The sequence below is a fragment of the Pituophis catenifer genome, unplaced genomic scaffold (assembly GCF_029215685.1).
Source record: "Pituophis catenifer annectens isolate HBS135680 unplaced genomic scaffold, rPitCat1.0.hap2 SCAF_10, whole genome shotgun sequence".
NCBI classification, from domain to species: Eukaryota; Metazoa; Chordata; class Lepidosauria; order Squamata; family Colubridae; genus Pituophis; species Pituophis catenifer.
This window is the reverse complement of record NW_027256890.1, coordinates 6,686,260-6,712,241: the sequence shown is the minus strand read 5'-3', so window position 1 is coordinate 6,712,241 and position 25,982 is coordinate 6,686,260. Positions and strand designations below refer to the sequence as shown.

General features: G+C 44.2%; 1 protein-coding gene across 4 annotated transcripts; it reads right to left on the bottom strand.

Moving 5' to 3' along the window:
• Positions 1–575: 575 nt before the first annotated feature.
• NOC4L (nucleolar complex associated 4 homolog) lies at positions 576–21,785 on the bottom strand. Of its 4 annotated transcripts, XM_070950386.1 has the most exons (16): positions 21,654–21,785; positions 18,976–19,096; positions 18,178–18,284; positions 16,526–16,627; positions 13,532–13,681; positions 12,066–12,165; positions 11,110–11,144; positions 10,272–10,322; positions 9,518–9,629; positions 9,166–9,226; positions 7,917–8,027; positions 5,809–5,972; positions 4,117–4,199; positions 2,825–2,938; positions 2,146–2,203; positions 672–756 (listed from the first exon to the last, which is right to left on the bottom strand). In XM_070950386.1, exons 1-15 carry the CDS (start codon positions 21,768–21,770, stop codon positions 2,150–2,152), a joined length of 1,482 nt encoding a protein of 493 aa, XP_070806487.1. In that variant the 5' UTR covers positions 21,771–21,785; the 3' UTR covers positions 672–756; positions 2,146–2,149. The 4 variants fall into 4 exon arrangements, with proteins under 4 accessions (XP_070806485.1, XP_070806488.1, XP_070806487.1 ...); XM_070950384.1 differs by lacking the exon at positions 2,146–2,203 and having other exon boundaries at positions 576–756; XM_070950385.1 differs by lacking the exons at positions 672–756; positions 2,146–2,203 and adding an exon at positions 2,538–2,649.
• Between the last annotated feature and the right edge of the window lie 4,197 nt (positions 21,786–25,982).

Genomic DNA, 25,982 nt, shown 5'->3' with positions numbered 1-25,982 from the left:
ATGCTTGACACCAGGTCTCCAACCCTCCTCTCTACAGACAGACCTCGACTTACAGCGGTTCATTTAGTGACCGCTCGAAGTTACAACAGCACTGAAAAAAAAGTGACGGATGATCGTTACGACCTCTGCAGATATCCCCATGGTCACGTGATCAAAATTCAGATGCTTGGCAACTGGCATTTACTTATGACAGTTGAAGTGTTCCCGGGGGGGGGGGGGTCATGCCCCCTTTTGTAAAAAGCCAGATTCACTTAACTGTGCTAACTTAACAACTGCAGTGATACACTTAACGACGGTGGCAAGAAAGGTCGTAAAATGAGGCCAAATTCGTTTAATATCTGTCTTACTTAACAATAGAAATGTTGGGCTCAATTAAAGGCGTAAGTCGAGGACTACCCAGTCATTTGCCTTCTGGTTATTACCCATGATTTTTTTTTCTTAAAACTTCCAACAGCTGTTGCTGCCCTCTGCTGGCCAATGTTGAAATTCAGAACAAACCAGAATCATCTCCCAAAATTGAAGGAAAACAAGCGGTCAAGAAATAGACACCACAATCTTAGAGCCCCAAGGACTGCAGTGCATAACACTTTAAATTTTTTTTAAAAAAAATATTTATTGCGTTCTGTTAGCCCCCCGCAGTCATTCCAGTGAAAAATATTCTGCAAAGAGATCGTCTTTTTTTCCAAAGAGGCCCCGGGCTTGCCGATATTCCAATGGAATGTCCTTCGATTCTTTCTTAATGTCCCTATCAAATATCTTTGGGGAGGGAAGGAGACGGAGGGAGGGAGGGAGAGAGAATAGGGGAAGGGGGGGGAGAGAAAGCAATTTATTTTCCATGTTCACTCACTCAGTTTCTTTTTTTCTCCAGCGATCAATACCAGCTTGGTTGTGTCTTGACATTTTCCTAGACTGCTTTTGAGAAATCAACACCAACCCTTTGGCTGCCATTGTACGTGTGTGTGTGTGTGTGCGTGTGTGTGTGTGCGTGTATGTAGATAGATAGATAGATAGATATAGAAAGATGATTGAGAGAGAAAATGATAGATAAGGTAGGTAGATAGGTAGATAGATATAGAAAGATGATTGAGAGAGAAAATGATAGATAGATAGATAGATAGATAGATAGATAGATAGATAGATAGATAGATAGATAAGATAGATAGATGGATGGATAATGGTTGTGCTTAGAGAGAGCTGTAAAGCACTGTGAAGCAGTATATCAATCTTAAGTGCTATTGCTCCCTTCCTTCCCTCCCATGTTGCGCAGTGGTTAGAATGCAGTATCGCAGGCTAACTCTGCCGACTGCCAGCAGTTCAATTCTCACCAGGTCAAGGTTGACTCCGTCTTCCCTCCTTCCGAGGTCGGTAAAATGAGGACTCGGATTGTTGGGGGCCATAGACTGCCTGACTCTGTAAACCGCTTAGAAAGGGCTGCAAAGCACTGTGAAGCTGTCTATAAGTCTAAGGGCTATTGCTAGGGTTACTGCTCTTCCTTCCCCCCTCCCTCCCATTGTCCTTCCTTCCCTCCCTCCTTCTCATTGTCCTTCCTTCCTTCTCCCCCCCCATGGTGCGCAGTGGTTAGAATGCAGCATTGCAGGCTAATTCTGCCGACTGCCAGCAGTTCGATTCTCACCAGGTCAAGGTTGACTCAGCCGTCCATCCTTTCCAAGGTCAGCAAAATGAAAACTCAAGATTGTTTGGGGCGATAGGCTGACTCTGTAAAGCGCTTAGAGAGGGTTGCGGTATCCAAAGCGGTATGTTAAGTCCTAAGTGCTGTTTGCTATTCAGACGGACACACCTATAGGGGCAAGCCTTACCTCAAAGGCCATCAATTCTAGAATCTCAGACTTCCAACTCCCAGAATTCCCCAGCCAGCATGGCTACTGCTGGTACAGTTAACGGCCAAAATTGTGGAAACCTTTTGGGAAAAGTGTATTTTCTAAAACCGGCTAATAACACCACTTTTTTTTTAGTAGTACCATAAAATGATATATCAATGGAAAGAGAATGTAATCAAAAATGTAATGCAGTAACTTTTATGAAGGATTTGCTATTAGAATTGCTGTTACGGTATAAAGAAGAAAAGGGAAACACGTAGAAAAAACAAGATATACAAAAATGATACCCATGTCAGTTAATGCTTACTTGGTTAACCTTCAGACGTCCCATGGAGTGAACCAAGTCTTTTAGTTCTGCAGCTGTTCTAATGTGAAACCAAGATTGAAGGATTGCCCCTATTAACTGGGTTTTATTGCTGGGTAGCTTCTTCTTCTTCTTTTTTTAATTTGATTTATATGCCGCCCTTCTCCGGAGACTCAGGGCGGCTTACAATGCGCTAAGCAATAGCCTTCATCCTTTTGTATATTTATACAAAGTCAGCTTATTGCCCCCACAATCTGGGTCCTCATTTCACCTACCTTAGAAAGGATGGAAGGCTGAGTCAACCTTGAGCCTGGTAAGATTCGAACCTGCAGTAATTGCAGGCAGCTGGTCTTAATAACAGGGTGCTTTAGACCACTGTACTACCAAGGCTCTTTTCTAAGGCTTCTGACTAACAAGTTTCTTTAATGGGCTCCATAGATTTTCAATTGGGTGAAGATCTGGGCTATTCCCAGGCCATTCCAGCAGTGGAATAGGATTCTCTTGAAACTCAAAAAAAAAAAAAAAAAAAAGTGGTGTTATTAGCCATCAAATCTCAAAAAGACACTTTTCCCAAAAGGTTCCCACAATTTTGACCACTACTGTAAGTATGGGACCACTCAACTGGAGAGGGTCCCAAGGTAGGGAAAACATGTCCCCCCATGCTTTCTAGGGACATCATTACCTCAAAGGCTGTCGATTCTAGGATCTCGGACAAATCCTGTTCCATCTGAGAGAGGGGCAGGTTAATCTCTTCCGCAGCTTTGGCAATGTCAGGATGATAATGGCTCTGCAGCGTCTAAGGGTGCCCCAAAAATGAAAGATACAGTTGCCTGACATTTATTAAAACCTTGACAAATAGCTATCATTCCCATTGGAGTCACCAAGACTCTCTCTCTCTCCATGCTTCTGGGATCCTTACGTTAGGAACGCAGGTGTGGTTCTGATTCGCTTTTTCCTTTCTCTTTCTTTTAAAGCATAGCAATTGAAGTATAAAGCGGGCAAGAGATGATGGATGGATGATTCCTCCAGGAGGAGGAGAACTATAGGGTCCTTGGAGAGCTCCGTGGTTGGTGGTTTTCTTGTAGATGTTTCTTAACCCAACTAGGCAACTTCATCAGTGCTAGGAAGAGTAGGGTTTTCTACTAGTGGCTTGCTGTCAGGGTTGGTGGGAGTCAGCCGGTCTGGCGAACCATAGCGGAGATCGTGGGGCTATCCACCCTGGCTCTATGACGTGTTATTTAGGCACGTTTCCGAGGCCAGGCGCATGCACGCGGGGCGAACCAGTGGTAAGCATTTTGGAAACCCACCGCTGGTGGGAGTCTTTTTGGTGGGTCAAGTGACTGCCAAGGGCACAACTGTTAGCGCTGGTGCAGATGTTGGCCACCCAACCCATCTTCCTCCCTGCTGGATTGATGAAACCAAAATTCCACCAAGTTCTTCTTTTTTTTTCAAAAAAGTTTTTATTTTTATTTCTCATAAATAAATCCACCATTTTTCATTCATCTTATCTTTTAACTTTCATTTTTAATTTTTACTTATTCAGGGCTGCTCTTTTACCATATACCCTCCTTTATTTTGCCACAACCTTTCTTCTTCTCCTCCCTTTCTCTTCCTCCCTCTATCTCCTCCTACTTTCTTCGTTCTTCCTCCTTTTCTCTTTCCTACTTCCCCTTCCCTTCCCCCACTCCTCTTCTTCCCCCTTCTAACCTTCTCTCCTACTCCTCTTTCCCCTCCCTTTTCTTCCTCTCCTTTTCCCTTTCTTCTCTCTCTCCCTCTCCTCTCCTCTCTTCTCCCTTCCTCTCTCTCTCTCTACTCGTTCCCCTCTCTGTTATTCCCTTTTCAGTTCAATCTAGCATGGTATTCTAGCAGCCCTAATTTTCTATTTATCTCTATTATTATAAAAAGATACAGAAATGATGAAATAGATATAAATATAAATCAAACACCAAGTTCTTGTTAAGATGACCAACCTACCTTTATTTCCCACAAGGAGCTCTCCAGAGCCCTGCTTTCCAAGGGCTCTTTTTCATCCATCTTATAAGGATCCTCCGGCATCTCTAAAGAAGATTTTAAAAGAAAAAAGAAAAAGAATCAGCCATCCTAAGAGCCTGGTGGCACAGCAGACTAATAGCCTGTTATTATCATTCAGCTGCCTGCAATTACTGCAGGTTCGAATCTCGCCAAGGCTCAAGGTTGACTCAGCCTTCCATCCTTTCTAAGGTAGGTGAAATGAGGACCCAGATTGTGGGGGCAATAAGCTGACTTTGTATAAATATACAAAAGGATGAAGGCTATTGCTGAGCATATTGTAAACCGCCCTGAGTCTCCGGAGAAGGGCGGCATATAAATCAAATTAAAAAAAAAATAAATCCACGACAGCTTTGTAGCTCTGCGGTGTCAGGTCTTCTCCTGGCCTTGCATGGTCACAAGAGATGGTAGATGTTTCCTCCTGCAACCCCCATTTCTAAGAAAACCCTCTTCGTGAACCCATATGGTGGGTTTACAGATGAACAGAGTTGGAAGGGACCTTGTAGGTCATCTAGTCCAACCCCCACCCCCCACCCAAGCAGGAGACCCTACACCAGTGATGGCTAACCTTTTTGCCATTGCGTGCCAAAAGTGGGGGGGAGCGGGCGCATGCATGCCCACAGCCATAATTCTATACGCCCCACCCCCATGCATGTGTGCACGATCCACCCACCCCCATGCTTTCCCCACTTTTGGCCTGTGATGGCACAGTGGGCCCAGTAGGCCCGTTTTTCACCCTCCCCAGGCTCCAGGGCCTTTCTAGGAGCATGGGGAGGGCGAAAACTGCCTTCCCCATCCCCCCCAGAGGCAAGAAATGGCCTGTTTGCCAACTTCTAGTGGGCTCAGAAGGCCCAAAAATCAGCTGACCGGCATGCACATGTGCACCGGAGCTGAGCTCGTGTGCCCACCGATGGGGCTCTGCATGCCACCTGTGGCATTCACCATCATGGCCCTACACCATTTCTGACAAAAGTGGGGCTCAGCTGGGAAAGAACCCCCATTTCTAAGGAAACCCGCTTCATGAACCCATATGGTGGGTTTACAGATGAACCGAGCTGGAAGGGGCCTTGTAGGTCATCTAGTCCAACCCGCCATCGCCCTCCCTCCCCCCCCGCAAACAGGAGACCCTACACCAAGAGTCTGCAACCTTACACACTCAAAGAGCCATTTAGACCCGTTTCCCACAGAAAACACCGGGAGCCACAAAACCTTCCCGTGCCTGACTGTTTCTTGAGCGGCCACAAACACTAGCCTACGTAGTTTAATTAAACATTCTGTTTTCTTCTGAAACTTTTCCTTTCTTGGATTTATCCATAATTGGCCTACCGGGGGTCGAAAAGCTCAATAAATTGTGTGCCACCGGGTGTCGCACACTGGAGGTTGTGACGCATATTTTGAGCGACAGGGAGCCGCAGCAGAGGGGTGAAAGAGCCACATGCAGCTCCAGAGCCGCAGGTTGCTGACCCCTGCCCTACACCATTTCCGACCAAAGTGGGGATCAGCTGGAATATAGAAAGAAAAGCATCACGAAGAAGTTGGTGTGGCCGCCTTAAATTTGCAGGTTTCAGCCTTCCTCCTCAAAGTCAAGTCAACTTCAACTGAGCGGGTGGAAAACACAACCTTTCTGAGCTCTCTCACCTGCTGAGCCGTTGGGCCTGTGGATGAGCACCAAGCAGGATGGGTGCCTCCTCAAGAGGTTACAGATGAAAGGAATGACGATCAGCAAGCCATCAGGTGGGGCGGCGAGCGCCAGGCGGGAGAGGCGTTTGGCAAAGGCTGCCACCAGATATGCTGGCAAGTGCCTGTGGGAAGCAGCAGAAGAGACCAGGAGAAGAGAATATTTGTAGCTCAATCTTTTCTTTTTATGTACACTGAGAGCATATGCAACAAAGACAAATTCCTTGTGGGTCCAATCACACTTGGCCAATAAAAAATTCAATTCAATTCAATTCAATTCTCTATTCTATTCCATCTTCTATTCCATTCCATTCCATTCCATTCTATTCTCTCCTATTCCATTCTATTCTCTCCTACTCAATTCTATTCTATTCTATTCTATTCTATTCTATTCTATTCTATTCTATTCTATTCTATTCTATTCTATTCTATTCTATTCTATTCTATGGATTGAACTCTGCAGTCCTTGGTACTCTTGATTTGTTGTTTTCCTGAAGACATGGTGGTTTTCTGGCAGATATTTCATCACCAAATTAGGTAGTGTGATCAGTGCTAGAAGGGAGTAGAGTTTGCAGGGAGAAGGAGGAGGAGGAGGAGGAGGAGAACTAAGGAGTCTTTGGTGCTCTCTGAGCTTGGTAGTTTTCTTGCAAACGTTTCACGATCCAACTAGGCAACATCATCAGTATTAGAAAGGAGTGGGGTTTGCTCTGTTTATACCCCAATACAATACCCCAATCAAGGAAATATCGACGCAGGCAACCAAGCTAACAATAAACAACATCCTAATTGAGGAACCACCAAGAACCCTCCCACCAACATCGACAGGGCAAAGTATTAGTATGTAAACACAGAACAAACCCCCACTCCTTTCTAGCACTGATGATGTTACTTACTTGGGTCATGAAATGTCTACAACAAAACAGCCAAGCTCAGAGAGCACCAAGGGCCCCACAGAAGAGACAAGGACACTAAGAGAAGGATGAGATAGATAGATAGATAGATAGATAGATAGATAGATAGATAGATAGATAGATAGATAGAAAGAATAACTTTATTGCCACTTTGAATGTACACTAATCGGCATACATTAAAATGAAATTTCGTTGCATATACCTCTCAAAGGGTCAACACACAATGCTAGCATAACCTTCCTTAAAAACACCCTTCCTGTTTGGGAGAGGTCAGTCCTGAATGATAAAGGCATTCTGATCAGTCCTCATTTAGCTACTGCCTTGTTTAGCAACAGTAATGAGAAATAAAGCAATCTTATGGCCAACCCTGGCCAACGGAGGACATTTGCAGGAAGGGAAGCTGAAGTCTGATCGTAAACACACTCATAGTTCGACTTCGCTTCGTTTAACGACCAAACTGCCTGTCCCAAATACGGTCGCTAAACAAGGACCAGAATGAGGGAAACTGACCTCATTTATTCTTTGGGGGTTTTTTCCCCCAGGGGTTGGGCTGGAGATGAATACAAGGAAACACACTCTACGCCTAGGTTAGTGATGGCTAATCTTTTTGCTGTCAAGTGCCAAAAGTGGGGGGAGGGGGGTCGTGTGCCCCCGCCCATAATTCAATGCCCCCCCCCGTACCCCTGCACACAACCTGCCCCGTGCACCCCGTTTTGGGCCTAGCAGGCCTCCCTGAAGCCTCCAGAGGCCAGAAACGGCCTGTTTCCAGACTTCTGATAGGCCCGTTTTTCACCCTCCCCAGGCTCCAGAGGCTTTCCTGGAGCCTGGGGAGGGCAAAAACGGCCTTCCCCATTCCCCCGGAGGCCGAAAACGCCTTCCCAGAGCCTCCACGCGAGCCCTATACTTACCTGGCATCCAAAACGGGCTGCGTGGAGACTCCTAGGAGGGGTGAGGTGGCATGGGCGGGGCCAGCCGAAAATCAGCTGGCTGGCACGCGCATGTGCGCTGGAGCTGAGCTAGGACAACAGCTCGCGTGCCCGAAGAGATGGCTCTGCGTGCCACCTGTGGTCGCCATCACGGACCTAGGTTATTAATGGGATACTGGTGGGAAATAGGAAACGAATCAGGTCTGGGGTGAAGCATCAAACCTCGACTTACGACGAAGATAGGAACAAATCCAACAAACGGAAGAACCGGGCACGGTATTTTACGTGGAAGATAGAGGGGTCCAGAAGACTGTAGAGTTTTGTGTAGAAATCTGGATATTCCCTACAAAAAAAAAAAATCCCAACAGAAGATTAATTTAAAGAATGTTGTTTTCTGACATTCCTAACTTTCAGGATACAGGCAGTCCTCGACTTACGACCACAAATTGAGCCCAAAATTTCTGTTGCTGAGTTTTGCCCCATTTCACGACCTTTCTTGCCACGGTTGTTAAGGGAACCACTTGCAGTCGTTAAGTGAGTCAAGCGAACCAGGTTTCCCCATTGCTTGTGAGGAGGTCGCAAAAGGGGATCGCGTGACCTTGGGACACTGCCACCGTTGTAAAGTCGAGTCGGTTGCCCAGCGTCTGAATTTTGATCACGCGACCATGGAGAGGCTGTAAAAGTCACTAAGTGTGAAAACCCGTCGTTAAGTCACTTTCTTCGGAGCCCTTGTAACTTCGAAGGGTCACTAAGTGAGCCGTTGTAAGTCGAGGACTGCCTGTAGAAGCTCAAGAGAGACCAGGTTTAAAACTCCCAACCTCCTCACAGCTTCGTTAGATACAAAAGAGAAGGTGGCTAAGCCAGCTAGATCAGGGTTTCATGTTGCAGGACCTGTTCGTTATTTAAATAACTAAGCCACGATCAAGAGGCTAGCTCTCATGATAAGTTATCGGCTGTGTCCCAGTCTAGAAAACTTTTTGAAAAACTCTGCCTAGATCCCAGCACATAACTAGCTCTGTAAGGTAGCACTGAAGAACCTAAGCCATTTCTAGGATAAGATGCTTTCCAGATGTGTGAATGTACAAAGGCCATGTTGGCTAGAGGTGGCCTAGAGGTGGAGTTCTCGCCTCACAATCAGGAGGCTGTGAGTTCGATCCTAGGTAGAGGCCGATATTTCTCTCCCTGGGCACGTTGAGAATATACATCTGCTGAATCTAACTCCGCACTGGCAACAGGAAAGGCATCCGGCCAGTAAGCAATCAGCTCCATACAGTTGCCCAGACACCACTCGCAAGGGATTACAGGGTCGTTAAAAGATGATGATGGATGTTGGCTAGAAATCAGAATCCCCAACTATCTGGAAGACACCTGGCCTGGACAAAACTGGTCCTGGTATAGGAACTGTAATGTGTGAATTGGGGAACTAAAAGCCTTTGGCTGAAGAACAGGGAACTTTTTCTAGGATTTGCTAAGTCACTCACAGGTTATGTTGGAGAATCAAAACAAACAGTCCATTTAAGGCAAGAAGGCTGATGGCTCCACCTGAAAGAGATGCACAAAACGAGGTTCAGAATAAGGGAGTCGGAAGGGACCCTGGAGGTCTTCTAGTCTTAACACCCTGCTCAAGCAGGAAACCTAAGTAAAAAAAGGGAGTTAGAGCTATTTTTCGGGAGACCCAGCAGAATCACCAAATGACGTTCGGAGCCACCGATGTGATGCTAGTTGCCGACAGGTTCGCCCAACCCTTTCTCAAGACTGGGTCCTCTTTCCTGCTCCGTCGTTTCTTCCCTAAAGTCCAAGGTCAACCCTACGTCCCTGGGAACCACCGCTCACCAACATCATAAGCGACAGTCAAGAAATCCATCAAGAGGGTGGGCTCATTCAGGTGGGGCAAGATGGAGTCATGTAGGATGACCAGCACTTTTTTGTAGAGGCTTCCAGGTAGCTACACAGGGAAAGAGAGAGAGAGAGAGAGAGAGAGAGGGAGAGGGAGAGGGAGAGGGAGAGGGAGAGGGAGAGAGAGAGAGAGAGAGAGAGAGAGAGAGAGAGAGAGAGAGAGAGAGAGAGAGAGAGAGAGAGAGAGAGAGAGAGATATGGTGGACCATGTTAGGTAAGAGGGATGGATGCTACAACCAACTATGTCTTTCAAGCATGGCCTGACGCAAAGGTTGAATATGCTGGGTCCTCCTTCCTTTCTTCCTGTTTTTCTTCCTTCCTTCCTCTCCCTGTTTTCCTTTCTTCCTGTTTTCCTTCCTTCCTCTCTCCATTTTCCTTCCTTCCTCTATTTTCCTTCCTATTTTCCTTCCTTCCTCGCTCCATTTTCCTTCCTTCCTGTTTTCCTTCCCTCCTTCCCCTCTCCATTTTCCTTCCTTCGTCTCTGTTTTCCTTCCTTCCTCTCCGTTTCCTTCCTTCCCCTCTCCATTTTCTTTCTTTCCTTTCTTCTTTCTTCCCTCCCTCCCTCCCTTCCACATTCTAATCTCTCCTGATTTAAGGTGAGCTTGAGGCCAGATTTAGATGGGTGAAATTATTACTCAGGTGTGACATCAACCCCACAATCAGGCCTTTGAGACAACCTCAACGCCCCTACCTTATATTTCAGGAATCCCAGCCACATCCTCTCAAAGGCCCGTCTGTGTTCCTGGAGGAAAAAAAAAGTTATGGAGAAAGAACCGAAGTGGCCTTCAGAATGGACCACATCCTGCAGACTTAAATGGGAAAACCAAGCGTGTCCATCAAAATACATCCAGGTTCTTGAGATGATTCAGGAGACTATCAACGCCATTCCTGCTTTGTTCAAAAATCTCCCCCCCCCATTTCCTATCTGCTCAGTTCACACATCAGGCCCAAGCAATTGAATTCACACAACCTTGTAATGTTGGTCCTTATTTTCTGGTCTATACTGTTATATCACCCCTTCGATGACTTCGGTGGCACAGTGGTTAGAGTGCAGTACTGCAGGCTACTTCTGCTGATCACCGGCTGCCAGCAGTTTGGCAGATTGAATCTCACCAGGCTCAAGGTTGACTCAGCCTCCCATCCTTCCGAAGTGGGCAAAATGAGGACCCAGATTGTTGGAGGTAAGAGGCTGACTCTGTAAACCGCTTAGGGAGGGCTATAAAAGCACTGTGAAGCAGTATATATAAGTCTAAGTGCTATTGCTATTCTCAGAAATGCAACACAAACCCAACCTCGAGATTTGCCTTAAAGCAAGGTCAACAAAAGAGCAACAATAAATAATTTCCACTCAATTCCAAGAACACCGCTTGGGGGGGAGGGAAAGCCCTACTAAGCAGGTATCTACAAAAGTATGAAGGCTATTGCTTAACGCATTGTAAGCCGCCCTGAGTCTCCGGAAAAGGGCGGCATATAAATCGAAGCAATCAATCAATCAATCAATCAATCAATCAATCAATCAAAGGATCTACCTTCAGTTTGGACACCTTCCACTCCTCCTGATTAGCTGTCAAGAGAGAAAGAGAGACCCAATTAAAACAAAACAGAACAGAACAGAACAGAACAGAACAGAACAAAACAAAACAAAAAACAGCTGTGAGAATCAAGACAACTCTTTGAAATTTTTCCTCCCAAAGTTTTGGAGTAATTTAGACTTTAATCTGCACCTCCATAACTGTCTGGTTTGGTTCTGCAACCCAACAAGAGAGACAGAGATTTCAGAGGATAATTAGAACTGCAGAAAAAATAACAGCTACCAACCTGCCTTCCATGGAGGACCTGTATACTGCACGAGTCAAAAAGAGGGCTGTGAAAATATTTACAGAACGCCATCACTCTGCTAAACAAATAATTCCCTCAACACTGTCAAACTATTTACTAAGTCTGCACTACTATTACTATTAATCTTCTCATTGTTCCTATCACCCATTTCCTCCCACTTATGACTACATGACTGTAACTTCATTGCTGGTATCCTTACGATTTATACTGACTGTTTCCTAATATGATTTGATTGCTTATTTGTTCCCTATGACTATTGTTAAATGTTGCACCTTATGATTCTTGACGAATGTATCTTTTCTTTTTATGTACACCGAGAGCATATGCACCAAAGACAAATTCCTTGTGTCCAATCACACTTGGCCAATAAAGAATTGAATTGAATTGAATTGAATTGAATTGAATTGAATTGAATCCTATCCTATCCTATCCTATCCTATCCTATCCTATCCTATCCTATCCTATCCTATCCTATCCTATCCTATCCTATCCTATCCTATCCTATCCTATCATTTAGATTTAGTTCATGTAGACCCGATGGATTGTTTAACCGCGTAGAAGGCCAAGTTTACACTTGGTACATCTGTCAAGATCATAATTCTGGCCAGAGACACACAGATCCAAGAAACCAGGAAATTTCACTCACCGTGTTTCACTAGAAAATTTTTTATCTCGCTTTCCTCACTCGGCATGATGATGGACGAAATGAGAGCGAAGGCATTCTTTTGGTAAATCGGAAAGGGAGCCTGTGGGAAGGAAAAAACAGATAATAAAATGGCAGACATTTTAATCGCTTTGGGGCAAGAACCAGATCTAATGCAAGATGCTTTCCCCCACCCCTCAACCTCTAAAAGCAAACAAAATACGATGCTCTCCTCTTTTGTAAAATTATTTTTATCTTGCCATTTCTGCAAGAAGCTCAGAGGAGTAAAACTCATCCCATCACTTCCTCCTCCTATTTTAACTTTTTCTGTTCCTTTTGTCAGAGTTCCTGACATGCCCTAATTAAATCATGAGCCTTGAGCCAAGCTTCAAAAGAAATCAAATTATTTATCAGGAGCTTCATGTTGGCATGTTCCAAGTGAAGCCAACTCTGACCCCACATAATTTAAGGCCCAGACTTGACCCTGTTCCCCCCCACCCAGGGGGTGTCATCAGTCACATTCGCCTGGGTTGTAGAGATCATTCCCCTCCAGCCGCTGTGGGTAACCCTGGGAGACAGCCTTGAGAGAGATATGTTTGGAATGTGCTTTTGTTTTTGGCTGCGGTGCTGCTTTGCCGTTTTCCCATCCCCCCTTGCCTATGGCAATTCGAGAGCAGGCCACGGATGCTTTGCGAGTTGACACATTTCCTTTTAAAACAGTTAAATGAAATAAATGATGACATAAAAGTGGCATAGAACTTCTCTTGAACTTCCAAAAAAAGGAAGAGGAGATGTTTTCCTAACGATGGAGAAAGGGAAGGAACAGGATATTTTTTTAATATAATAAGTATTTTTTGATATGGGATATATTCTATCAATGGCAAGGCAATAGAAAGGGAAGTTAGAGAGGAGATATAAAAAGAGGAAATGGTAATTTGGAGAGTTGTTAAGCAAGAGGACGTTAAGTATTACTGTTATTATATTATTGTATTATTAATATTATGGCGATGAATATGTTAGAATATTCATAACTGGGAAGACATGGTAACAAGGTGAGCCAATGAATAGGCATAACAACTAAATCAGCCAATTGGGAGCTGAGACAGACTGGAGCCAAGGTGTGTCTTAGTCTGCAGCTTCTGATTCTGTGCAGAGAATTGAAACTGAAACCAATGTGTTAAGCTCTGAGCTGTACTCTGTTTGAACACATCTGCTGATCTGAGCTGAAGAATCAACTGCTGGTATTGTAAATACTTTATGTGTTATTGTGAATATAAAGAAGTTGACGAATCCTGCTGCATCAGTTTATCTGTGTGTGCGTCTGGATTTGTTTTTTGCAACAAACTCTGACAGAATATTACAAGAATTATGTGGACTGAGATTGTTTAAAAATAACTATATAAATAAAACATGAAAAAAAAAAAACCCAAAATAGCAGAGTTCCGTTCTCAGCCAAGACATCAAGGTACCTGTTTGGTTTTTGGCATCACGTTGCCCAGGTTTTCGGCCACCGCTTTCATCACAAAGAACCGGACATCGTCCTGCTCCATGTATTCCTGGAAACGCGAGATTAGGAGCGAGGAATTCTGATCGGTCTGGATTAGACACTCCACCACTACCTGGAAAGGGAGGCAAAGAGAATTAAGAGGCAGAATCGATCACATTTGCATTATCGTCACTCCTTCCCCGGGAGATTTAAATTCTCTCTCCCAGAGGGGAGAAACACCGCAAAAGTTTGGAGAAGGACAACAAAGAATTTGGGGAGATTTCACCCATTCAGGATCCTCAAATTTGCTAATTTTCTCAGAATGGGTCGGGAGAGAGGGAGACAGGACAGAGGAAGAAGAAATGGAACCGAATGCCGAATCAAGAAAAAAAATCTACTACTGGTAGACCTCGACGTACGACCACAATTGAGCCCAATTTTTCTGTCGTTAAGTGAGACATTTCAATGAATTTTACCCCATTTTACTATTGTTTTTTTGCCACCGTCATTCAGCGAATCACCGCAGTTGTTACACTAGTAACACTGTTGTTAAACGAACCTGGCTCCCCCCTTGACTTTGCCTGTCCATGTTGTGACCCAGGCCCACGTAGTTAATATTAAATGCAAACAGTTCCAAAAAACAAACAGATTTTATTAAAACAGCTAAGAAGTAACTTATTCTCAGCATATTCTAAATGAAATGAAAGCAAAGTCCTCAAAACACCAGTCTTCAATTTATCTGTGACCTTGGGATAATTAGGCAAACTGCCAAAGGCATTTCTTGGCAACAGTTCAGGAACAGAAGAAATAACTACAGCCAAACAAGAAGCAATTCTCTCAACGGTGGTTTGCTGGTCTTTTAAGCCTTATGGGAGGGGCCAATCATCGCTTGGCCTTACTCCTGAGTTGTCCTCTCTGCTTTAGCTGCTCCTGCCTTCTGGCAGCTCTTCTCAGACGTGCACTAGGAACAGGCTCCTCCTGTTCCTCTGCCTCTCTACTATTAGCCTCTGGAGGCTCCGGAGTCCACACCTCACTCCCCGATGGCCCTAGCCCCATCTCTGCCTCCGACGCAGAGCCCTCATCTGGGCCTTCCCCAGCCTCCGGGACTGGCCCCTGTTCTTCCTCAGCCTCATCACTGTCTGACTCCGCTGCCAACCCGGCAGGCTGCTGGTGGACCACAGCAGTCCGAAGGTCGCAAAAGGGGACCCAGAAACACTGCAACTGTCATAAGCGTGAATCAGTTGTCAAGCATCCAAATTTTGATCACCTGACGATGGCAATGCAGCAACGGTCGTAAGTGTGAAAAATGATCGTGAGTCACTTTTTTCCGTGCCGTTGTAACTTCAAACGGTCACTAAACAAACTGGGACACTGCAACTGTCACAAATACAAATCAGATGCCAAGCATCCAAATTTTGATCATGTGACTGTGGGGATGCCACAACAGTCGTTAAGGGTGAAAAATGGTCATCGGTCACATTTTTCAGTGCCGTTGTAACTTCACTAAACGAACTACTGTTAAGTCAAGGACTACTTGTATTATTTTGGGTTGTCGGCTCCAAGATCACCACAGATGGCGACTGCAGCCAAAAAATTAAAAGGCGCTTGCTCCTGGGGAGGAAAGCCATGGCAAATTTAGACAGCATGCTAAAAAGCAGAGACATCACCCTGCCAACAAAAGTGCGTATAGTCAAGGCGATGTGTTAGGATATGGTTTGAGCCTAACAAGTTGTCCAGGCAATATATGTGTTCTGTGACTTTAATATGAATATGTATTGTGTGACTTTAAAGTTTTACTGCTGATTCATTGTAATGCTGAGTCATGCTGTAATTAGTTGTGAACGTATTTAAAAAAGGTACTGTAACATATTCAGTTGATAATAAGCTACCATAGTGTGTGGAGTTGCGATCATTGTGCTATCATCGTTTGATGGATCTGCTACCATCATGGTTTGTGAACCAGAGTGAGTTTGTTATTCTAACCAACTAATGTTTGTTTGGTAAGAAGATATCTGTAACTACTGGACTGATTTAACTGGCAAAGACTTGGAATTTGTTTTTTGTTTTTTTTTATTTATATGCCGCCCTTCTCCGGAGACTCAGGGCGGCTTACAGTGCGTTAAGCAATAGCCTTCATACTTTTGTATATTTTATACAAAGAGAGCTTATTGCCCCCACAAACCGGGTCCTCAATTTACCTACCTTAGAAAGGATGGAAGGCTGAGTCAACCTTGAGCCTGGCAAGATTCGAACTTACTTTAATTGCAGACAGCTGGTGTTAAATTACAGTGCCTTTGTCTGCAGAGCTATCCAGGCTCCTATGTTTAAAGACTATGAGACTGTTTTTCTACTATAAAGTAAGCTTTTGATAAACCAGTTTGCATATCTCTTATTCATTGCTCTCAGCAACGTTTCTCTGTGCTATACACTCTGCTGGTTGGTAACACAACAACATCCTTAACACGATGGTTTTCCCAGTTGCAATGTATGGCTGTGAAAGTTGGACCATAAGGAAGGCTGAGCACCAAAGAATGGAGGCCTTTGAACTCTGGTGCTGGAGAAGACTCCTGCGAGTCCCTTGGACTGCAAGGCGATCCAACCGGTCAGTCCTAGAGATCAACCCTGACTGCTCTTTAGAAGGCCAGATCCTGAAGAGGAAACTCAAATCCTTGGGCCACCTAATGAGAAGGAAGGACTCCCTGGAGAAGAGCCTAATGCTGGGAAAGATTGAGGGAAAAAGAAGAAAGGGACGGCAGAGAACGAGGTGGCTGGATGGAATCCCTGAAGCAGTCGGCGTGAGCTTAAATGGTCTCCGGGGGATGGTAGAGGACAGGAAGGCCTGGAGGAACATTGTCCATGGGGTCGCGATGGATTGGACAAACTTCACAACTAACAACAACATTATTCTAATTCTGACAACAGAAATCAAAGTTGAAGATAAAGCCAAAACAACTGTATCAGGATTCAGACAACTTACTTGTAAAAGCTCCCGAGGGAAATTGAAACTCCATTCGTTCTTGACCAAAGGGTGTTTGGCTTCCAATTCAACAAATTTCATCAGGGTACAAAGAGCAGTTTCCTTCCACCAAAACGGACAGGTAAGAAAGCAGAAGAGCAAATGAGATCTTGAATATTAAGTCCATTCCCAACCCCCCCGGCGAAAATATTCTTCAAAAATCTTGCAGCGTTTTTAATACTCTGGTGGCTAAGGAAGCTGGGAGGTATTATGCCACTGTTGTATTGTGGTTTACAGAATAGTCCTAAGGGATGCGATGGCTCAGTGGCTAAGACGCTGAGCTTGTTGATCAAAAGGTCGGCAGTTCAGCGGTTCGAATCCCCAGTGCCGCGTAACGGGGTGAGCTCCCGTGACTTGTCCCAGCTTCTGCCAAACTAGCAGTTCGAAAGCAGGTAAAAAATGCAAGTAGAAAAATAGGGACCACCTTTGGTGGGAAGGGAACAGCGTTCTGTGCGCCTTTGGCGTTGAGTCATGCCGGCCACATGACCACGGAGACGTCTTCGGACAGCGCTGGCTCTTCGGCTTTGAAACGGAGATGAGCACCACCCCCTAGAGTCAGGAACGACTAGCACATATGTGCTAGGGGAACCTTTACCTTTAGCTAAATGCGCAAAATATGCTATGCCGGAATCAAACAGGTCCCATTGCATTAAATGAGTGTTTTTCAAACTTGGTTATTTTAAGAGGGCCAGGAAATTCTGTGAGTGGAAGTCCACCGCTCTTAAAAGTTGCCAAGTTTGGAAAACACTCATTTAACGCAATGGAGGAATTAGTTCATTGATTGAAGATATTGATTTGCGACAAAGAGAGACAATGGCCAAATAACAGCAAAAGCCAAAATAAATTAACTTTATATAGTTATGCTTCTTGGGGAAGAGAGAACCCTTTCAACACAGAGTTGGACACAGTAAAAATAAAATAAATATTTGCTAGGGCAGAAAATGTGCAGTACATGCTGAACTGCACCAGAATTTTGTGTCCTTTGGTGCTAGATAATTAGAATGTTTTTCATTTGAAGTTTTGCAAAATGCTTGTCTAGATGAAAAGTGTGACTTCCCTGCAGGTAGAAAGCTAGACGTCAAGGGGAGAACAAAAAAAATAGCTTGTTTTCCCTCACATGCTGTCTTTCCACTTTGCAGAAATGTTAAGAGAAAGCAGTTTTTTTTCTTAGCATGTTCACAACATGGAAAGGACCAGACAGAAATGATTTACAAATCTTTTTTTAAAACTTTTGCTAGACTATTTTAAGGGACGCAGTGGCTCAGTGGCTAAGATGCTGAGTTTGTCGATCGAAAGGTTGGCAGTTCAAATCCCTAGTGCCGCGTAACAGGGTGAGCTCCCGTGACTTGTCCCAGCTTCTGCCAACCTAGCGGTTCGAAAGCACGTTAAAAAATGCAAGTAGAAAAATAGAGACCACCTTTGGTGGGAAGGTAAGAGCGTTCCGTGCGCCTTTGGCGTTGAGTCATGCCGGCCACATGACCATGGAGACGTCTTTGGACAGCACTGGCTCTTTGGCTTTGAAACGGAGATAGGAACAACTAGCACATATGTGCGAGGGGATTTTAATTTGCAAGAATTCATCCAATTAAAAGCTGACTCTTTGGCAAACTCACTTTGACCCGGAAAGCTTCGTGCCCCATCAGTTCCCCCAGACAAGTGGCACAGCTGTTGTAGCGATGTCTCATCCAAATTTTATATTTCTCTTCTGCGCTGTAATTTCCTGAAACAAAACAAGGCGTGGAACGGAGAAAGATAAAGAGAAGCTGCCCACTGCTGTGAGGTCATCAGCTACCATATATATTTGGTATAAACACAGCCATAAATAAGCTGCCCCCACAAAATTGCAACTGAAATTGTTTTAATGAGTAGATTCAGGAGAGCTTTGGACCTCTTCTATTGAATCCTTTAAAAAAAAAGATGCAGATGCTTTAATGAACCCAGAAGGGCTGTGCTTAGCTGACATCCAAAAAGCTTGTCAAATAAGATTTGAAGCATGCACAGTCTTAAAAACTATCCCAAAAGGTCTGCTTAAGAAAACTTCTAGAACTACCAAAAAAAAAAAAAAAAAAAAAATCCTCCAGGAAGAAAAAAAAATGATCCAGCTGCTTTAATCACCTCAGGAGGGGCTGTGTCACACCTGAACCTGAAAGCAACTTCTGCCAAATTAAATCTGAAGTGTGCACAGCTTTAAAAACTATCCCTAAAGGATTGCTGCAAAAAGGAACCCCAAAACCAGGAAGAAAATTCCATTGAAAGCAGCCGCATCTTCCTCCTGATAAACCAGGAAAGATGCTTAGCCATTGCCACATCACCCATGCTCAGGAACGGCCTAAAATTTCCCTACTCTTAGTCAAATCTGTGTCCCGTTTACCACACCCATAGCTGTCGTGTCCCCCCCCCAGGCCTCTTACCTTGGACAGAGTCTTCCTCAGGGGGAAGTTTACCCACAAAGAGTTCATCCCGTGTGAGTAAAGCTCCAAAGAGACGGCTGCATGTCTGGATAGCACACAGGATTATCTCCTTGTCCTCAGCCTGCGAGGCAGAAAAACCAGGATTGGGGGAAAAGGAAGAGAGGGAGTAAATCACAGGATTGAGACAGCTACATGCAACATTCACGGAAACAAGAGGGTTGCTGTTGAAAGCAGCTGCATCTTCCTGATGAACAAGAAAGGACTTGCAGCCACTCTGCATATACTCAGGAGCAGCAAGTAATTGCCTTGCCCTTCTTGCTCACTCAGTTCTTTCTCAGCACTTTTTCTTCCTACACCAAATTCTCTTGGAAATACGAAGATGGATTCACACAGGTTATTGGAAACAGCTGCATCCTTTGGATGAACCAGAGATAAAGAGATTTCCTCCAAATTAGGGAGGGGTTCAGGAAGCAGGTCCAACCAGGATGCCTCTTTTTTTGGGGGGGAGGATGCTAGGAAGTTTGCTTGAGAAGCTAGGAGGGTGTGAAATTAGGCAGCTGGCCTGACCCTCTAAAGCAGGGGACACCAACTGCTGGTCCGCAAGAAAATTTTGGAGGTCCGTAGAAAAATTATTTGCATTTTTTATATTGCACTAAATACTATTTATGTTTTTAAAACATCCACATCTTGCGTAGGTATTTCCTCATTTTTCCAATTTTTAGCAAACACAATTCTAGCCATAATTTTAAATCCTGCGGACCACTAAAATTATGGCTAGAATTGTGTTTGCTAAAAATTGGAAAAATGGGGAAATACCTATGCAAGATGAAGTTATTAAGAAAATCATGGAATGGGCTGAAACGAGCAAATTGACATTTGAAATTAGAGAACAGGAAGACAAACAATATTATATGACATGGGATTTATTTTATCAATGGCTCGATAATAAAACATGGAAATGAAATATGAGAGATGAAACGAATGCAACAATATAATACATGAAAATAATTTTTATGGGATGAAAACGCCATTGTTCAATAAAGGACAAATGAAAACAATAATATAAAGATATATACTAGATTGATAATATGAGAAATTAGAAAATTAGTAAATAATGAATACGGGATGAAGCACAAAAGATTTGTAACCGATCGACACACTGTTTGCAATTGTAATGGATGATGGATGTTTTATGTTTTGTTTAAAAATAAAAAAAAAATTAAAAAAGGATTTAAAATTATGAATTTAGTGGTCCCTGAGGTCCGAAAGGTTGGTGACCCCTGGTCTAAAGTTTTTTCTCTGGCCAATGAAAAATAGAGAGGAAAAACAAGCTTTTGAGAATGAATTGAGCAATCCAGAAGGGCAGGGAAAGACCAAGGGGGCTGGGGGCGATGGGGATTGTAGTTGGAGGAGGAGAAGGAGGTCCCTTGTATACAGCGCTGTATACATACAGGCAGGCAGGCACACACACACACACACTGCCCCCTACACACCCAAGAGGTCGGGACGGTTGGATTCCCCATTTGGCTGCCTTGCGCTCACTTGCACAACCTCCACCATCTCTGGAGGCGGCGGGGTGTGTGCATACAAAACACACAAACACACACACATTTCCAAGGGGCCGAGACTATTGCATTCCCCGCTTGGCTGCTTTGCACCAACGGTGTCATGCATACAAAACAAACACACAGAGACACACACTTCCAAGGGCTTGAGACTATTGCATGTGCACACAACACAAACGCACAGGCACACAACCTTCCAAGGGCCCAAGACTTGCATGTGCATACAATGCACATAGACACACAAACCCTTCCAAGGGCCTGAGACTACTGGATGTGCATACAACACACACACAGGCACACAAACAACCTTACAAGGGCCCGAGACTATTTATTTATTTATTTTTAAATTTGTATACCGCCCTTCTCCCTGAGGACTCAGGGCGGTGAACAGCCAAGTAAAAGCATACACTACAAACATTAAAATACAATTAAAAAGATATATATAAATTTGGCCCCATGATTAAAAACTATAACAAACAATTAAAAACATTTTAAAAAGTGTTAGGCCAGCCCACCCCTATTGCACGTGCATACAACACACACAACTTTCCAAGGGCCCGATACAACACACACACAGACACACACACACAACCTTCCAAGTGCCCGGGACTATTGCACATGCATACAACACACACAGACAGGCGCACACACAAATCCTTCCAAGGGCCCGAGACTATTGCACATGCATACAACACACACACACACACACACACACACACCCTTCCAAGGGCCCAGGACTATTGCATGTACATACAACACACACACAGGCACACACACAACTTTCCAAGGGCCCGAGACTATTGCACATGCATACAACACACACACACACACACAAATCCTTCCAAGGGCCCGAGGCTATTGCACGTGCATACAACACACACACACAGACAACTTTCCAAGGGCCCGAGATTATTGCACATGCATACAACAGACACACACAGACACACAACCTTCCAAGGGCCCGGGACTATTGCACGTGCATACAACACACACAGACACACAACCCTCCAAGGGCCCGGGACTATTGCACGTGCATATAACACACACACACACACACAACCTTCCAAGGGCCCGAGGCTACTGCCATTCTCCGCCGCGCTGCTCTGCGCCCACCTGCAAAAGCTCCAGGATCTCGAAGACGCGGTTGGCGCATCGGCGGCTGCCCAGCGCCTCCTCCAAGCAAGCGGCCAGCCGGATTTCGGCTTCTTCTCGGCCCGCAGCCTCCGCCATGGCCCCGAGCTCAAGAGCTTCCCTCCGCCGGACCGCGGCTGCTGCCCCACGTGCGCGGAAGGAAGCCCGGCCAGGCGCCGCCTTAGCCACCGGCTCCTCCTCCTCCTCCTCCTCCTCCTTCTCCCCGGGGTTGCCAAGGAGTTGCAACCCAGCGCTCCCGGGCGCCCGTGCAAATCAATGCCTTGCCCGGCTCTTGGAGGTAGTGGGGAGTGAGGCTTTGGGGATGGGGAGCTTTGGGTGAGTTAGGTGGGGCTCGGGAAAAGCCCCGAGGGGAGGCGAGGAATATTGGGAGCGTGGGAATTTAGCACATCTGGCTGGGCAAAACAAAAACAAAAACCAGTGCTTCCTAAAGGGGCATCGCCTATTGCTCCCCCTGGTCTCTCTCCCCCCCCCGCTATATATTATTAAAACTATTTATTAAAACATCATCAAAAAAAAAAGCACAACAAAGAATGTTCTTTCTGCGCCAACTCAGAAAGCTCAAACTGTCCAGGGAGCTGCTGATCCAGTTCTACAGGGGAATCTTTGAGTCTGTCATCTGCACCTCTATAAGTGTCTGGTTTGGCTCTGCAACCCAACAAGACAGACACAGACTTCAGAGGATAATTAGAACTGCGGAAAAAACCATGGCTACCAACCAGCCTTCCATGGAGGACCTGTATACTGCATGAGTCAAAAAGAGAGCTGTGGAAATATCTACAGACCCCTCGCATCCTGGACATCAACTGTTTCAACTCCTACCCTCAGAACGATGCTATAGAGCACTGCACACCAGAACAACTAGACACAGGACAGTTTTTTCCTCCATGCCATCACTCTGCTAAACAAATAATTCCCTCAACACTGTCAAACTAGTTACTAAGTCTGCATTACTATTAATCTTCTCGTCATTCCCATTACCCATCTCCTTCCAGTTATGACTGTATGACTGTAACTTTTGTTGCTTGTATCCTTACGATTTATATTGATATTATTTCCTAGAATGATTTGATTGCATATTTGTACCCTATGACTATCATTAAGTGTTGTACCTTATGATTCTTGATGAATGTATCTTGATAGTCTTTTTATGTACACTGAGAGCATATGCACCAAAGACAAATTCCTTGTGTGTCCAATCACATTGGCCAATAAAGAATTCTATTCTATTCTATTCTATTCTATTCTATTCTATTCTATTCTATTCTATTCTATTCTATTCTATTCTATTCTATTCTATTCTATTCTATTCTATTCTATTCTATTCTATTCCATTCCATTCCATTCTATTTTATTCCATTCCATTTTCTATTCTATTCCGTTTTCTATTCTATTGTACAATAAAAACAGATACAAATCAAACTGGAACAGAGGAAACAAAATATGTATTTTTAAAAAATTCTTCTCTTTAAACATTCCCCCAAGGCTGATGGGGAAACATGGGAATGAGGTAGTCCTCGACTTACAACAGTTTAAAGTTTAGCCACCGTTCGAACTTATAACAGCACTGAAAAGATGGAACATATGACCGTTTTTCACACTTATGACAGTGGCAGCATCTTTCATTTTTTCACACTTAGGACTATCACAGGAGCCAAACTCAGATGCTTGGCAACTGGCTATTTGTATCGATGACCTTTGCGGTGCCCTGGGGTCTGGTAATCCCCCTTTTGTAACCTTCCGACAATGGGGAAACCAGATTCGCTTAACAACCGTGTTACTAATTTAACAACTGTGATGATTCACTTAACAACGGTGGCAAGAAAAGTCGTAAACTAGGGCAAAACTCAACTCACCTAACATAATTTATCAATTTAGCAACATAAATTCTGGGCTCAGTTGTGGTTTTAAGTTGAGGACTACCTGCATTTTTAAAATTCTTCTCTTTAAACTTCCTTCAAGGCTGATGGGGAAATAGAGTGGTACTGGTGGCCTAGAGGTGAAGCTCTCACCTCACAATCAGGAGGCTGTGAGTTCGATCCTAGATAGAGGCAGATATTTCTTTCTCTGGGCACGATGAGAATATATCTGCTGAACAAAATTCCGCATTGGCGACAGGAAAGGCATCCGGCCAGTAAACACTCAGCTCCATTCAGTTGCCCAGACTCCACCCCGCAAGGGATTATGGGGTCTTTAGATAATGATGATTGGGATGCGGTGGCTCAGTGGCTAAGATGCTGAGCTTGTCAATCAAAAAGTCGGCAGTTCAGCGGTTCGAATCCCTAGTGCCGCTTAACGGAATGAGCTCCCATGACTTGTCCCAGATTCTGCCAACCTAGCAGTTCGAAAGCAGGTAAAAAGTGCAAGTAGAAAAATAGGGACCACCTTTGGTGGGAAGGGAACAGCGTTCCGTGTGCCTTTGGCGTTGAGTCATGCTGGCCACATGACCACGGAGACGTCTTCGGAGAGCGCTGGCTCTTCGGCTTTGAAACGGAGATGAGCACCGCCCCCTAGAGTCAGGAAAAACTAGCACATATGTGCTAGGGGAACCTTTACCTTTAGATGATGATGATGATGAAGGCTGATGGGGAAATATGGGAATATGCAGTTGGGGAGTGTTTTTTTTTCCCTCTTAAGTCTGCAAAGCTGGAAAAGTTTCAACACAATTAAAAAATTTACATTGTGAGGATGATAAGGTGGCAAGAACAGACCTGTTTTGATCGGCACGGCTGATTTATTAAAAAAACTTCCAAGATTTTAGGCTCCCATCTCCCTAAATGTCAGAGTGGGGGAGGCCAGATGAGACAAAACACACTTCAGGTACGCACAGTTACAAGAATGTTATAAAAATGTACACTTTTAATACACTTTCAGGTAAGATACAACACAAATCCTTCCAATCCTACAGCCAAAAGTACAAATTATTTTTATCTTCATAAAGGTAATTTACAAGTCAGTTTTACCAAGGGAAGAAAGGAAGGAAGGGGCAATCAGAAATGTGGAACCACCGAATTGGCATTTTTTTTTCCCCGTGAAAAATCAAGACACGGAAATGTGCATGTTTTTTCCGTCGAAATCAGACATACTCGAAAACCAGCACAGTGAAATTGAAATTGGTGATGTTACTTTATGCGTACAGAGTTCATTTTACAGCGGTGTTCCCTTTAACCTCAGTAACGTTAAGTGGGGTTGGACTTCTAACTCCAACAATTCCGTAGCCAGTTGGCTGGGGAATTCTGGGAGTTGAAGTCCAATCCCGCTTATGGTTGCTGAGATTAAGGAAGAGGGATTTATAGCCTTGTGCACAGACGTAAGATTTTAGCATATTTGGGGAGCAAAATTAGTTTTGACTGGTAGATTTGCATGGAAGGTGGGAAGAAGAGCGAGAGGACTCTTTAAGGTGGGGCCCCTAATTTGCCAAGATCCTACTCTTGTAGGGGTACTCGAGGCCAAACAGCTCCCCCCAAATATCTTGGTTTTTTTCAAATGAATTATATCATTCTCTAACAGCTCCTTCTCAGAAACTTAACTGATAAAATACAAGTCTATGGTATGAAATAGGTTTTGGGGTAAAAGAACTTCAATGATGTCTACCTTCCTTCATGTAGAAAGGTTTTTATTTATTTATTTTTCAATTTTAAAAAGCATACCTTTTTTTTGTAAAAAAAAACCAAAAAAAAAAAACAAGGCTCCAAAATAGAAAGGATACGGCGTTTAGAAGAGCAAAAAGGCAACAACAAAAGGGGTAAGAAATTGTGCCTGTTCGAAAGAGCGGAGATGACGAAGTTATGTGGCCAGCACTGATCTAACTTGGGAACATCTGGAGGTAGGACAGATATCTGTATTGTCCGGAAGTTTGGCATGAGTGCCAGTATATAAATTAGTATGGGAGGAGGAGGAGAAAAGAAGGAGGAGGAGGAGGAGGAGGAAAAAGGAGGGGGAGGAGGAAGAGGAGGAGGAGAAGAAAAGAAGGAGGAGGAGGAAGGGGGAGGAGGAGGAGGAGGAGGAGAAAAAGAGGAGGAAGAAGAATTAGAAGAAAGGAGAAATAAAGAAAGAAAGAAAGAAAGAAAGAAAGAAAGAAAGAAAGAAAGAAAGAAAGAAAAAAAAGAACGAAAAGAAAAGAAAAAAGAAAAAAAAAGGAAGAAAAGGTTTGTTTCAAACAACCGAAGGTCTGAAAAATACCTCTGTTGTTTTGGTGTTGATAGAAAAAAAATAATAATAAGTTGCCTGAATGTCTCTCCTCTATCCCTCTGAAATGGAAACACAACTGAACTTTTAAAACAAGACCGCAAA